The sequence below is a fragment of the Saccostrea cucullata genome, unplaced genomic scaffold (genome assembly GCF_032062105.1).
Source record: "Saccostrea cucullata isolate Sc308-1 unplaced genomic scaffold, CSIRO_AGI_Scuc_v1 ctg654, whole genome shotgun sequence".
NCBI classification, from domain to species: Eukaryota; Metazoa; Mollusca; class Bivalvia; order Ostreida; family Ostreidae; genus Saccostrea; species Saccostrea cuccullata.
Window position 1 is genome coordinate 189,315 of NW_026926499.1, and position 14,765 is coordinate 204,079.

Here is a 14,765-nt window from a genome sequence, read left to right on the forward strand (position 1 = left end):
TCCAAAAGTAAACCTTTGACCAGTTATTGTTCTGCTATTCTTGAGAAGATGATTTTTAAAGAATTTTCCTATATATTTCTATTTAAAACTTTGGTCGGCCATTGTGGCCCCACCCTACCCCCGGGGGTCATGATTTGAACAAACTTGAATCTACACTAACTGAGGATGCTTCCATATAAATATAATCAATCATGGCTTTGTTATTCTTGAGAAGAAGATTTTTAAAGAATTTTCCTATATATTTCTATGTAAAACTTTGATCAGCCATTGTGGCCCCGCCCTACCCCCGGGGGTCATGATTTGAACAAACTTGAATCTACACTACCTGAGGATGCTTCCATATAAATATGATCAATCATGGCTTTCTTATTCTTAAGTAGAAAATTTCTAAAGAATTTTCCTATATATTTCTATGTAAAACTTTGATCGGCCATTGTGGCCCCGCCCTACCCCTGGGGGTCATGATTTGAACAAACTTGAATCTACACTACCTGAGGATGCTTCCATATAAATATGATCAATCATGGCTTTGTTATTCTTGAAAAGAAGATTTTTAAAGAATTTTCCTATATATTTCTATGTAAAACTTTGGTCGGCCATTGTGGGCCTGCCCTACCCCCGGGGGTCATGGTTTTTACAAACTTGCATCTACACTATCTGAGAAAGCTTCCATATAAATATCACCAATCATGGCTTCGCTGTTCTTGAGAAGATTTTTAAAGAATTATACTCTATATTCCTATGTAAAATTTTGATCGTCTATTGTGGTTCCACCTTACCCCCGGTGGTAATGTTTTGAACAAACTTGAATCTACACCACTTTAGAATGCTTCCTGCTGCCTTCGGCTCAGGTGAGCTAATAAGAGCAGAGCAAACACTGACCTCCGAAACATCAGAAGTGGGATCAGGTGCCATGGAGGACTGAGCACCCTCTGCCGGCCGGTCACATCCGTCGTGTGCTCCTTGTCATGTGCTCTGCCGGCCGGTCACATCCGTCGTGTGCTCCTTGTCATGATTAGAAAAGACTCATAAATGGTTTTGTCGGCTATATTTCCCTCCAATTGATTTTTGTTGTTGTTGCAGAGTCCCTATATGTCTTTCGTGCTGTTACGGTTATACTAGCATATCAAATGCATTTTACATATGCATGCGTATCTGTTGCCATTATACTTTTAAAGTAGTTCTATATTCGCACTACGTCATTAACAAATAGCAAAAAACAGGAACCACACTTTCTTTTTTAATAACAATAATATTAAGAAATTTTACATTCAATTTATTTCATCAAATCTAAAAGCAGGGTCCTCTACAGATTAAAGAACATGCTATAATTAAGCACTAACAAACGCATCCTGTATTAAACAAATCCTAAAATATTTCACACGCAATAATCTATTCATTTTCATAAGGATTATGTTTGAAAATTACACATAATGGACAAAATAGTTAACAGAAAACAAGTTCATATTATACATGTAAAATGTAAGCCCCTATCTACATCGTATTCCAGTAAATATCTTTCTCATTTAATTACTTCAAATAGCTGCACAATCAAAAATACATGAAATATAAAAGTTATAAAAAGGAAACTTACATAGCACGTTTCAAAAACAAAACAAAGATTCAAACAAGGCCAATTTTCAATATCTCTATAACTACTTGTAGTAACTGTAAACTGTAAAGTGCTAGTTTTCTCGGAGAAAAAAAACTTGACTGTGCATCAAGGAATTCTTGACAAGACAAGATGTAAGTGATGTGGGGGTAGGTAAACAGCTGATCAGTGTCATGACCAAGGCATCATTTAATCATTTACAAGGTACATACAAATAAATGGTACTTATAACAGCCCCTCCCACACATTTCTTTAACTGAAATACACATACACCTATTCACAGATTCACAACCTCAGGCAGAACAAAATAATCTAAAAAACAAAACAAAGATAAAACAAAAAAAGCTAGAGATCTATTTCATCCATCCCCAAATACACATTAACATTACATCATACAGATATGATAATGATTACCGGCAGGTTCGTGATAGTAAGAAGTAGGAACACTCAAAGTCCACCATAAATATACTTCCTGTTTAAGATATGCATGAAGATAATTCCAAAATGGGAACCATGTAACAATGACAGATATTAAACACAGAAACCTAATAATGGATGCTAAGTAAAATAAAATTATGCTATCTTCCTCAGATACTATGGCTGCCAAAAAATTCAAATATAGATCTTAACCCCTAGATATTAACATACTATAACAAACTTCTACATTTACATGTGTTAAAACTGACTACAATGCCATGGTTCCCTGATTCATGAAAACCCCACAAATACCCGTATCTATCAAGTTATGATAGCAGACATCTCAACTATCAATACACATGTCTGTTTCAGTATGGAACAGTCAGATTTTCTTGACATCTTCTTTCGGCACCTGAAGTGTCCACTGAATGACATCAGAATGACTCTTCATGTGCAAGTTCAGCTCCGCTTTATTGATTGTCTCAAAGCCACACTGACAACATCGGAAGGTCACCCAGCACACGGCTTGGTTCGCACGCTCATTATCCGTATCTGTCTTCTCTTTCCTTAGCCTCTCTTTCAGTTTCTGTCTAATCGTGTTAAAGAATGCTGCTATGTCAATTTCTTGGCAGTCTCGGTTTCCTATTTGACAATCATAATCAATTGCTGCATTGATCACTTCATTGGTGAACTCATAGCTATAGTTTGTATCACTGGCATGGCGCCACATGTGGGACTTCAAGGAAGGCAGGTGGTGACAAACGTAGCCACATAAGTTACATTTGTACTGCTCCAGGGGCTGCTGAACGAAGCGTTGGTCGTTGATGTGACGTTTCATGTGAGACTTTAAGCTTCTACTGGAAACAGCAGGGAAGTCACAAAGCTCGCATTTCAGGGATTTAGGTTCCTCATCATGAGTTTTTGTATGGCTCTGAAATCGGGTAATGCTAGTTGTAACATACTCGCACTTTGCACACTTGAATTCCTTGTTGTGTACCTTAGCATGAGTGCGTTGTTCTTGAGGACCTATGGCGACAAAGTCACACTCATCACAACTAAATGATCTGTTCTTGCCACACAATAGCTTTTTATGAGTTCGTAGATCATGCTTTGAAACAAAACGATTTTCACAAACTTCACATTTGTACAATTTCTTTTCAGCATGCCCTCGAACATGATTTCGATAGGCGACTGGATTGTTACTTTCATAATCGCAATCATCGCAAACAAAAATGTCTTTATCATTATGGGCACGCATATGTGCTCGCAACTGACTCTTGTAGTTAAATGCTGAGCTGCACAACTTGCATTGGTAGGTTCTAACTTTGCAGTGTTTTATCATGTGGTCTTGTAGATCTTCACTTGAAATGGCAATGAACTCGCACAGTGAACACTCAAACGGCTTCTTTTCCTTGTGAAGCCTCATATGTTGTCTTATCATAAAAGAGTCCAAGTGAGAATAGTGGCATAGTTTGCATCTGTATTTTGAGTCTTCTGTCTTTTCCACATTATCCATACTTTCCAACACACTGATATCTTCCTCAGATTCCCTTTTGATTTTCCTCTTTGTGCCTCGCTTTTGTGGAAGTATTGAATCATCTTCCAGTGATTCACGTTCTCTAGATCTTTCTCTGAGCTGCTCTATAACAGCTAATAATGAGGAGGATATGCCACCTTTTTTGGAGCTTTCAGTTTCAGCTGCTTTGCCTTTGGCGTTTTGTTGTCCATCACTTTGGCTATCCTCTTTCACAGGACAAGCTGGGTTGTTGTTGGGGCCTTTCTGAAGCAGTGAAAGGAGAGTCACTGCGGATTCTGTGGTTACAGAGGTGGTTCTCATTCTCTTGGAGGATGACTCTCTTCCTGCTTTTTCCCGCACTTCCTCCAATCTTTCATCTTCTGTAACTCCTTCATCATCACCATCCACACTTCTAGGGCCATCTCCACTTGAAACCTCACACTCTACCGTCTGCAACTCATCCGAACAGTGGTGGAATACCTCCATTGTCTTGTTGTTCTTTCTGTTTTCTGCCAGGTTGGAATTCAGAGCATCTGCTTCCACCTGTGAAGAAGAGTCCAAGGCAACACCTGAATCTTGGTCTTCACTCGCAGTGTCTTCAGGGACGGTGGACTTTGGACTGCTCTCACCACTTCTCATTCCTGTGTATGTTGATAAAGATGATAATGTATCCACACTTTCCACCACTACTGGCCTAGAATCAACAACTCCTTGTTTGGTGGCCTCATGCATTTCTACGTCTTCAAAACTGTATATCTTTTGACCCATGTCCTGTTTCTGTTCAATGCTTACTTCCATTTTTTCTGGATTTTTGGTACAAATGTTAATCTCATAATAGTCTGTTCCTGGTATATTACGAACATTCAAGTCCACATTTTTCACTTTATTTCTTTGCTTTTCTGGCTGAGGTAAGTTCTTGCTAATTTCTTCTGGTTTCTGCTTTGCTCTCTGAGCAAGCATACTGGCCAATGCTGGGGCTATCGGGCTGACAGCCATTTTCACTGGTTTCTCCCTGACTGTGTTGGACGGGTCAGGTTCAGATCCACTTGTAGGTATCTTTTCTGCTGGGATGACGTACTCTTTCATAACTGCTGAAACACTCATATCTTCATAAACACTTAGAGGACCATTCCTGAACATAGGATACTCGATGTCTTTGTTTCCAGAATGTTTCCAGATGTGTGCTTTTATTGTTCTCTGATGGTCGCAGGTGTATCCACAAATTGTGCACCGAAATTTGGCATTTGACTGGTCATGCACAAATGGTAATTGTTCTGCATTACTCTGGCTGCCTTGGGGAACTTGCTTTGAAACTACTTGTTGAATCACAGGGTGTATATTTATAACTGCCTCTTTTTCAACAGTAGGTCTAGAAAATTTTTCTGCAAGATATTTTTCAATCTGTTGTTTTGTTGCTGGACTTGAACCAGAAAGTATAACAATATCCTCCTCACTGCTCTCAGAAATTAGTTTTGTGGGTGATTTTTCTGTAGATATTTGAGATTCACTGGCTAAAACTGTGTGAGATTTCTTTGGCTCAGGCATAATGTTTTGTAGATCTGGTTTGTGTTGCACCATGTGAGCAACAAATACTTTGGCTTCTTCACAGGTAAAGTCACAGTCCAGGCACTTGTAGGCAGTATGCTTGATAGTTTTCTCAGGTGCCTCAGGAACCATTATTTCCTTTTTAAGCGACGGATTAATATGCACCCACATGTGTGCCCTCATGGATTCCTGGTCCGAGGTCACTATCCCGCACTCAGAGCACTTGATCATGACATTTTTTGGTGTTTTAGACATATCTTGTTTTGGTTCTTCATCAAGTTCATTTTCATGAAGTTTAGCATGTTCTAGGAAAGAATCGTAGTCAGGGCACATAGTCTTACAGCTGCTACACACGATCTGCTTCTTCTGAACATCCGTTGTGTGGTGAGATTCCATGTGCTTGTTAAAGGTGGGAACGTCCAGAGCCATAAATTTGCAGATGTCACAAAGTAAAAATTTCCTTGCATTATGCTTTTCTAACATGTGTTTCTCAATCTCTGAACTCTGAAACCATTCTGTACAAATGGGACACTTCACTGACTTTTTGTGCAGTTTTTCATGATTTGTCAAGTGGCCTTTCTTGCGGAAAGTGGCATTACAATGGGGACAAGTGTATGGCCTTTCATTGGAGTGAACAATAAGGTGCTCCCTTAATGAGTGACTCCTCTTTCCAGCATAGTCACAGAATGGACACTTGTACAGCCTCACAGCATTGTGGATCAGATCTACATGCTGCTTCAGGTAGCTGCGGTTGTGGGTGGAATACTTGCACTCCCCACATTTGAAGACTTCTTTGCTGACCACCATCTGATTGGCTATTGGTGTGATGACCTGAGGGTCACTACTGACACCAATCCCGTCTCCGTCTTTGAGGACTGTTACATTATGAGGGGTGGGATACACTCCTGATATACTGGCTTTCTCCACCCTACCATGTACCTGTGGGAGTTTTGATCCATCATACACATAAATGACATTAGGGATGGGTTCTTCAGTCTTTATATCATTTAATTGGTTGGTTTTTGAGGTATTTACGGCAGTGGTTGATGATTCGGCTGCCTCCTGTGTGTGGCTCCTGTCAATGGAAGCTGCAGCAACATTTCCAATGGAGGACAACGCTGCCATGGCGATAATTTCGTCAGATCTCTTGATGGTGACATTCTGGGGGATTCTTTTATTGCTGCTGCACGGCTTCTGAACCACATCTGATTTGTTGACCACCTCTGTCATGATGCCATAAGAGATTCAGCTCGGTGAGATTCCATTTTCTGAAATATAAAATGTAATTTTATTAATATATGAAATAAAATAATGCAATGTGTAGGTAACTATAAAATTAGGAAGCTGTCATAGTTAGAGAAAGCCTCTATTAGGCAAAAAAAAAAAAAATTTCTTGTTTCCTGCTACCAACCTGAAAAAAATAAGGTAGGTAGGTAGGAAAATTATTTTATTTTTTCATTTTATTTTTTTCTAAAGGTATTTTTTGGATATGAACTAATACAAAATCACATTAAAAATGTCACGGGTCTATATCATCTTTTTAAAATTAAATTTCATGTGTCAAGTGGTAACAACTTGAAACAAAAAAATTCAGGAATGCTTTCATAAGTTAGAGAGAGGGTCGGGTGCCTAGCAGGAAACAAGACTATTTTTTTTTTTTTTGGCCTTAGTGTTGTCATAGGAATGTGACAACTGTTCTTTTTATTTATTGTTTAGAGTACAATTTACCATTAGGGGAAGGATATGTGGAAATATTATGTCATGAACTTTAATCTAAATTATCACATAAGCTGTGACAATATCCCTGAATGTGATTTATTTTTAAATAGTAGTTCTTGCCATGGACTTGATATTAATATACAAATATTTGAAGCTGTACATACATTTATAGCAGCAACAAAACATTTTATATAAGACTTTGTCAGATACAACATATATAGGTTAAGGATATGGGAAGCCCCCCAAACCGGTACTATGTCTTTTTCCCCCTCTAATTTGCCCTTTTTGTTATTTGAATTTGTTCATTTTATTTAAATTTTTCTAAATTCATTCTTGTTTGTGTTTTTTTTCTCTTCTTTTGTACATTCTTTTATTATCACTGTTTGCTTTGTACCTTGACCTAAATGTACATAAATAAAATATTGTTTAAATTAAATTATCATATGAATAAAATATTTATGTAAAATTCATTTTAAAATAATTTTCATGTCCAACTTCTGTATAAATTCTGAAACAGTTCAGATAAAACTGAGTTAATTAAGGAATGTTTTTAAGTTTTGTGTGAGTTATTGGTGTGTGAATCACACAGACTTGTCACGTAGGCGCTAGTGCTTCTAAAATGTATTCAAAAATTTCAGGCCTACATGCAATGTAAATATTGTGTGATGTCACACACCAGGGATAATTCACACTAAACTTGAAAACATTCCTTATATTTATATTGTCCATGTCAATATTTGGCGCGCATGTCAGACAGACAGAAAAGCTGCCCTATTTCGTATTTATTTGCTTTCAAATTAAGACGTCTGAAGCATCTGTAGCAAAAAAAGTCAAAATCATTGTGATGTTGTTAGCGCATGTTTCTCTGTTTATATTTGAGATTAACGTAATTAATTGAAATTTATACACTAAAATGGTATTCAAATCAATTTCACTGTTGGCTTACTAGAAAAACACAGCAAATGTAAATATTGAAATATGAACATTATTTTGACTGTACAGATGGACAAAGGGATATAACTCCAAAATTCTTCTATTGTTAAAGAACTCATAAATTATAACACTTCAAAACATTATGTTAAAAACTATATAAGGCCTAAGCCCCCCCCCCCCAAGTTCTGACGCCTATGCTGAAACACAAAGATCAAATTCTTACTCCACCACTCTAAAGCAAATGGTCTAACCAGAAGAGATTTAGCCATTTATTTATCTATACATGTATAAGAAGGCTATGTAGGAAGCACTTATTGCTGCATGGGTGCACAAGTTGTACAAACATTCCTTTATTTCAAAAGAAAGCACTAACTTTCTATTAAAGCATCTAATTTTTCACAGAAAATTTAATTTAAATCAAAGTTTCTCTATTGCATGGTGTTATAAAGCCTTAAAGGTTAACTTCATCTTGAAATTTTAAATGAATATCAAATTAAGCTATAGTTCGAGCTTTGGAGTGAGTCAAAATATAAATCTTGGTCGGTTTAAGCATAATAAGTTTAATAAAAATAATCAACAAATTTACACAGGTAGAATTTAACTAAGAGATATTAATTCTAGTCATTAAGTGCCATAAATTAATATATTAACTCATTTTGATAAAAAAAATATAAATATTAAAAACTGCTGATAAAAAACATTTAAAGAATAAAGTGCAATGTGTGACAGTCAGTAGTTCGTCCAATATTAAACACTGCACTGAATATTTCCATTAAAAAGTTGAAATATTGCAAGTAATTTTTTCGGTGCATGTTCTTTTTAATATGCATCATGTGACCGTGGCACCGGATTTCCATATACAGAAGTTGTAATATGATATGTTATGTTGACGTACACTGCTTCAGATAGATTTTCACACATTGCACAAATTTAAACAGCACGTTCATACGCTAATTGTAATAGTAAGACTTCTTTTCTGTTCTCATATACGATTAAACAATGATTTACAATCTTCGATACCGCGTGTTGTTATTGACGAGACGCGCAACACAAACCTTGGCGCGCATGTTTATGTATAGGACAGTGTTTTGTCCGAAAATGTTTAGTCATGGAATGAAAAAATAGAACGATATATCATATTGTGCTACTGTTAAGAAGTTTTTCTTTCAACATTAATACTTACAAATTCAGCTTCTTTGATACAAAAAAATTCAACTGTCCATCATGGCGATAAAATACGTCACGTGATCTGGTTGTACGCCAGAGCAAGTCACATGGTTAGAACTCTCGTCCTCGCGGGATTTATAATGCATATGATTAAAAAAACAAATTGGAAATACTTGATCGCTGATTTCATCATTTACATTTCCTTATCCAAAGCTCCACTCAATCAGACCCTACAATTTTCTTTTCTCTCGAAATTGTTTTGGTCGATTGAATTTTTTTTCCGGATATTTACGGAAAAGTTCAAGAAACACGCCGATACTTTACATTTATTGCGTTACATGTTTTCTTTAAAAAATATTTATAACCACATGTCTAATAATACACATTAGGTATTGGGTTATTAATTCTATATAAAAGAAAAATAGGTAACGTCAAGTTCCTGTGATTCCAAACAATTTTCTTTTTTTCGTTTATGAACAATAGTCAATAAAAAGACTTTCTCGAAGTACCATCTTGCAGTTTTGTGAACACAATCAACAGAGTGCATTACCACAGAATCCTCGCTTTATTCATGGGAAATTCACATATGGTGTGGAAAACAGTCAATGTCAACCATAGGAACTTGAGACAATCTTAGCAAAGCCAGGTATAATTTTTTATAGTATAATAGGGGAGCCTATTATACTATATACCCGATTTTGCTAAAATTGTCGTAAGTCCCTGTGATGTCAACGAACAAATAAATGCATTGGCGTCGAAGCAAATTGAAAGGGGGGGGCAAAGTGAGAGAGAAAAAAATCAAACCCACAAAGCAGCAGCAAAAAAAAAAAAGGAAAATGTGCTAATTGTCCACACACGAAAATCCTATTTCGGGGGGGGGGGGGGGGGGGGGGGGGGGGGGGGGGGTTCGAACTTCTTTGAGTACCATTTTTTTTGCCAAACACTACCAGTTTTTTTCAGTTTTATTGACCTATACTGTAACCTGTTGAAAGTGGGAGGCTACACTTACGTCCACTTTCCAAAGCCTATATTATGTCTATCTTTGCAAAAAACTTTTGAAGTGCCCCTCCCCCTCCTAGCCCCCATTTTACATGCTTTGCGATAACTTAGACACTTCAATGAAAATATAATTTAGTAACCACTCAATTAGTAGAAAAAAAATATCCCAATTAATTTAACCCCCAAATCCAAAGTTTCTGGAGTCGATGATATAAATGTATTATCATTTGGTGATATTGTAAACACTTTTTTCTAGTTGAAGATCATAACTATTATGCAAAGTTGTAAATTTTGCCTGAGTTGATATATGTAGGAGGTAATCGCAAGTTGCAAAATAAGATAATTCGAATTGCAAATAAGTTTACAAAAATGTCATGAATGAAATATATGAAAATAACGAACAGTATTCAAGCTCAAAAGTCCCTTAAACATTACAAAATAGGAGCCGAGCAAACACGGACCTCTAAAAAAAATAGTGGTGGAATCAGGTGCCATGGAGGAGTGATCATCCCCCGCAACCGGTCACATTCGCCGTATCATGTTCCTTGTGATGATCAAGAATGATATATGTCATGAATTGATACGAATCAATCGGCAAATAGCATTAATTCATTTTCCAAGAAAATTTCTTGGTGAAATGAATTCATTAATTAAAAGTTAGAGCAACCCAATGACGCGATTTGTGCTAGGTATAGATTCGATTTATGGCTAATCAAACGCCTTCAAATCTAATATTTAAATATCGACTGTTTATTGACACAATATTTATTTTTAATAAGACAAATTATATGAAAGCTGCATGTGAATCTCTGAATTTTAATCTTTTCATTTTGGGACAATCATTTTAAAGTTTTCCGTTTATATCAGACTTGCGTATTTTCTTACTTTCGATCTGGAACTACTATCATTTTGCCACGTCTGGCTCTTCGCATTCGAAAAAGCCGGTAGAAAATGAGCAAACGAGGTGATACGAGTGTTGCAAAGTCACTGCAGTCTGACAATTTGGTGACTGTGGTCAAGAAATTTTACGATGAGTACATGACATCCACTTCCAGGAAGCTGAAAATCGTGGATGCCTACCTCGTTTACATTCTTCTGACCGGTGTTGTGCAGTTCGCTTACTGTGCCATCGTTGGAACATTTCCTTTCAATTCATTTCTTTCTGGTTTCATCTCAACTGTTGGTTCCTTTGTTTTAGCTGGTATGATTTTAAAAACATTTCCCCCATCTTATACTGAAGCCAATTTCAGGTTTGTTCGAATTTCCTCGCCGCGGGAATGCTATTTTTAATACAATACAAAATTTGCCCATTCAGTGTGTAGTATGAAATGAGTTAACATACAGTGAAAATTCATAAATACATATATAAGGAAAAACATGGCTGGAGTGGAAATCGAACCCGTCCCGGGTTCCCTGCATTGCTTGTCAGGTAGTTTAACCACTGAGCTATCCAGATTGATGTCCTCTGTCCACTGCAAATTCCTATAGATACACTTTTGAAAACACACAGTGTTATACAGTTTGTGCACTATGTGCATGACTTTCACACCAGAAACTATACATAGACATCTAGCTCACCTCATCGTCTCAAGCCACGGTCCGGAGTCCGCATATAGCTCTCTCCTACCCGTGGCTGCTTGATCACAAAAAGTGTCGTAATCTTGAATATTTACGCCTCTCTATTGTGACGTCATATTCAGTCAGTGGCAAGTTTTGTTTCCATCGCAATTGAAATCAACAAATGACGTCAACAGTATACAAAAAATTGGATTGGATATTGAAGGTCGGGATAAAGTTCATCTTCCGACTATGCTTTACTCGCATTGGTCAAAATTTTAATGAGCTACGAAGAATTCTCTCCTCGGTCAACCACGGCCAGAATGGGAGAGGATCGTACATTTTGGCCGTGGTTTGCGACGATGAGCTCACCTGAGCCAAAGGCTCATGACCCCCAAGGGTAGACTGGGGCCACAATGTTCTATGTTCAAAGTTTTGCATTGGAATACATTGGAAGAATCTTTCAGGAAGGGATCTTTAAAAATCTCCAGGGGTAGGGTGGGAATCACTATGGGCATTCAAAGATTTACAACTCTTATCATGGGATAAATAACCTGTGTCTCTGGACAGGCCCTCATCACAGTTAGAATACCTCATACCTGCAATTAATATAGCAGAAAATTGCAGATTACCACTGAAACGCTTTGAAGAAAATAAATAGAGTTGCATTTTAAATAACTGTCAAATTAATCCTAACAAACCTTTTAGAAATGGATACACTTCATACCCTTCACACAAAAAGTAATCTGTAAAATATGTCTTGTTGGTAAGTATGGTAACATACATTGACATTAACCCATACAACAGCTCTCAGTGACATGCAATTTTTTCTGCAATATCTGCGACATTAATTCCTGTACTAACCAAAGAAAGACATTTTATTGTTTATATTTACATCTGTATGAAAAAACATTCAAAGTAAAATTTAATATATTAAGTATTTTATTATTAATGAATATGTCATTGAATATAAACTAATGGAACAGCAATTGTTCAAGAAATATGGCCGGCTTAGTGTCTTTTATGCACTGATTAATAGCAATGGTCAGTCTGATTAAAATCAAACCTTCACTAGCTCCTTTTTATTGTTTTATTGCTTCACGTGACAAAACAATAAAAAGGAGCTAGTGAAGGTTTGATTTTAATTAGACTGGGCAATGGTCTTCATAAGAAATAAAAGAACAAAAATATTCTGTGTATATAAATATATAATAATCATAATGTTCTAAGTAACTGTCTACTCCAAATAACTGTTCTGGGATGAGGTACCCTTGTCAGTGTTTTCATGCAGAAGTGGAATACAATAGATGTTTTAAATTTCACTATGTTCACGATTTAAGAATTTTCCACGAACTCTAAACCATCGATTGTGAATATTATTTCACTTCAATTTTAGTTAAAAAACAGACAAAGTATCTGAATTCACAGTGAAATTAAAATCACTGTGAAAGGTAACTTTCGAACAAACTGAAATTTTAGACACATGTCTACAGTATTTAATACTGCAGTTCTGTATAGTAAATTACATGTAATTGACACAGTATGGCAGTATTTGTAATAAATTTGTATTATTTATTTACAGTTTGTTTGAGGCTGCAGGTTAACCCTCAGAATAAGACAGATTTTGTCGGAATCAGTCCAGAAAGAGCCTTTGCAGATTTTATATTTGCACATGTTATACTTCATTTAGTTGTCATCAATTTCCTTGGTTAGAGAGGTAAGTATCTAGGTTTGGAAAAATGAAATAAACCAATTAAAAAAAAAACATTAAATATAACATTTCAACTAGCCTGAAGAGTTTCATTTTCTGATAGATACAGTGGATTTTTTATATGCATGATTTGTATCATTAATACTTTTCTTTCTTTTTTTTCAGTGAAGAGGTCATGTTTTACAGAAAAATCCATGTTGTTAATGTATCAGTGAGAGAAAGAAGTGTTGTTCATTACTAAATAGATATAAAAGTTTAAATAAAATATAAACTATATTATAGTGTCAAATTTTTATGTGCATTTATTTACAATTTTCCCATAGCAAAACAAGGACACTGCCATTCTCTCTAAAATATTGAAGGGTACCCATCTCTTATCCACAAGTCCTCCTATACCACTGAAGATTACTTAATGAAATTCACAGATTCTTTATTGCATAATTTCTTTGTGCACCTTCTATTTTACTTTTTGATCAGACACTTGTTTCTAGTCACTCAGAGCAAAACAATGTCAAGGACGTAACTAGGCTAAAAATTTTAGTGAGGCAAGAGTGCTGGGCCCTCCTTGTCCCATAAGGGTAGTACACACTGTACCTGATGGCCAGTGATGGGGTTTTACAGGGGGAGGGGGATCCTGAGACCTAGGTATTAGAAAATAAAAGATTTAATCTTTAAAAGTTCGTACGTTTTGTGTTGTCGTCCGCATGACACAGTGGTTATATAGCTTTGTTACAACGCACTTTGAAAAATTACGCACTTTGAAAATTTTTTTCAAAGTGCGTTAAAATTTGGGACCAAGCTAACGCACTTTGAAAAAAATAATTTTTTTTCAAAGTGCGTAAATATCGACCATATTAACGCACTTTGAAAAAATGTAAAGATTGATCAATATTCCTTCAAATAATCGATATGATAAAAATACAGATTCTGGTTTGATAACTTTTTTATGATAAAGTCACAGTAGGACCTGAGATATTGACGTTTTAAATATTTAAGGTTTTGATAAAATAAAAGGGAAAATTAAATGGTCTTGAAAAAAAGAGTGACGATTGTTTAAGTTCATTAATTCGTTTCTTCTTTTTTTTTTTAAATTCTAGTCTTTGATAAGTAGATGTAAAGGTGTATAGGGGCACTAACAGAGGACAGCTTTAAGCAACTTAGCATTTATCATAATAAAAAGGGGCCAATTTGATTGTTCAAAACTATGAAAATTCTTTCTCTATCATACGTTTTACTGTACTTAAAAATTTCTTGTTTTCATCTGTTTTAATTAACTCTATTATTGAAAGTTTTCAACGTCATACCAGTTAGGTAAATACATACATGTATATGAATGCATGCTTTGAGTATTCCCCATTTTCAAAAGTGAGTTATCTCCCCTCAAAATCGGAACTCTTCTACACTAGCCTAACTTCCGCGGACTACGCAATACGATAATCCAATAAAATAGTGATCAACTTACACGCTGTATTTAAAAATTTTAAAAGAAGGAAACGGTTTGCATTTTTTTAAGATAATAAATTATTTTATAAAGGGTCTGTTAGCCCCCCCCCCTTTTAGAAAGCTATACGAATTAGCCAGACACGTAG

General features: G+C 35.9%; 1 protein-coding gene across 1 annotated transcript; it reads right to left on the reverse strand.

Annotated features, from left to right (window-relative positions):
- Positions 1-1,630: 1,630 nt before the first annotated feature.
- Positions 1,631-9,004, reverse strand: LOC134271854 (zinc finger protein 236-like). Its single transcript, XM_062754067.1, has 2 exons — positions 8,926-9,004; positions 1,631-6,358 (listed from the first exon to the last, which is right to left on the reverse strand). Exon 2 carries the CDS (start codon positions 6,318-6,320, stop codon positions 2,412-2,414), a length of 3,909 nt encoding a protein of 1,302 aa, XP_062610051.1. The 5' UTR covers positions 6,321-6,358; positions 8,926-9,004; the 3' UTR covers positions 1,631-2,411.
- Between the last annotated feature and the right edge of the window lie 5,761 nt (positions 9,005-14,765).

Coding starts and splice junctions, on each gene's coding strand:
- LOC134271854 (XM_062754067.1), bottom strand. CDS start 6,320: ATGACAGAGGTGGTCAACAAATCAGATGTGGTTCAGAAGCCGTGCAGC.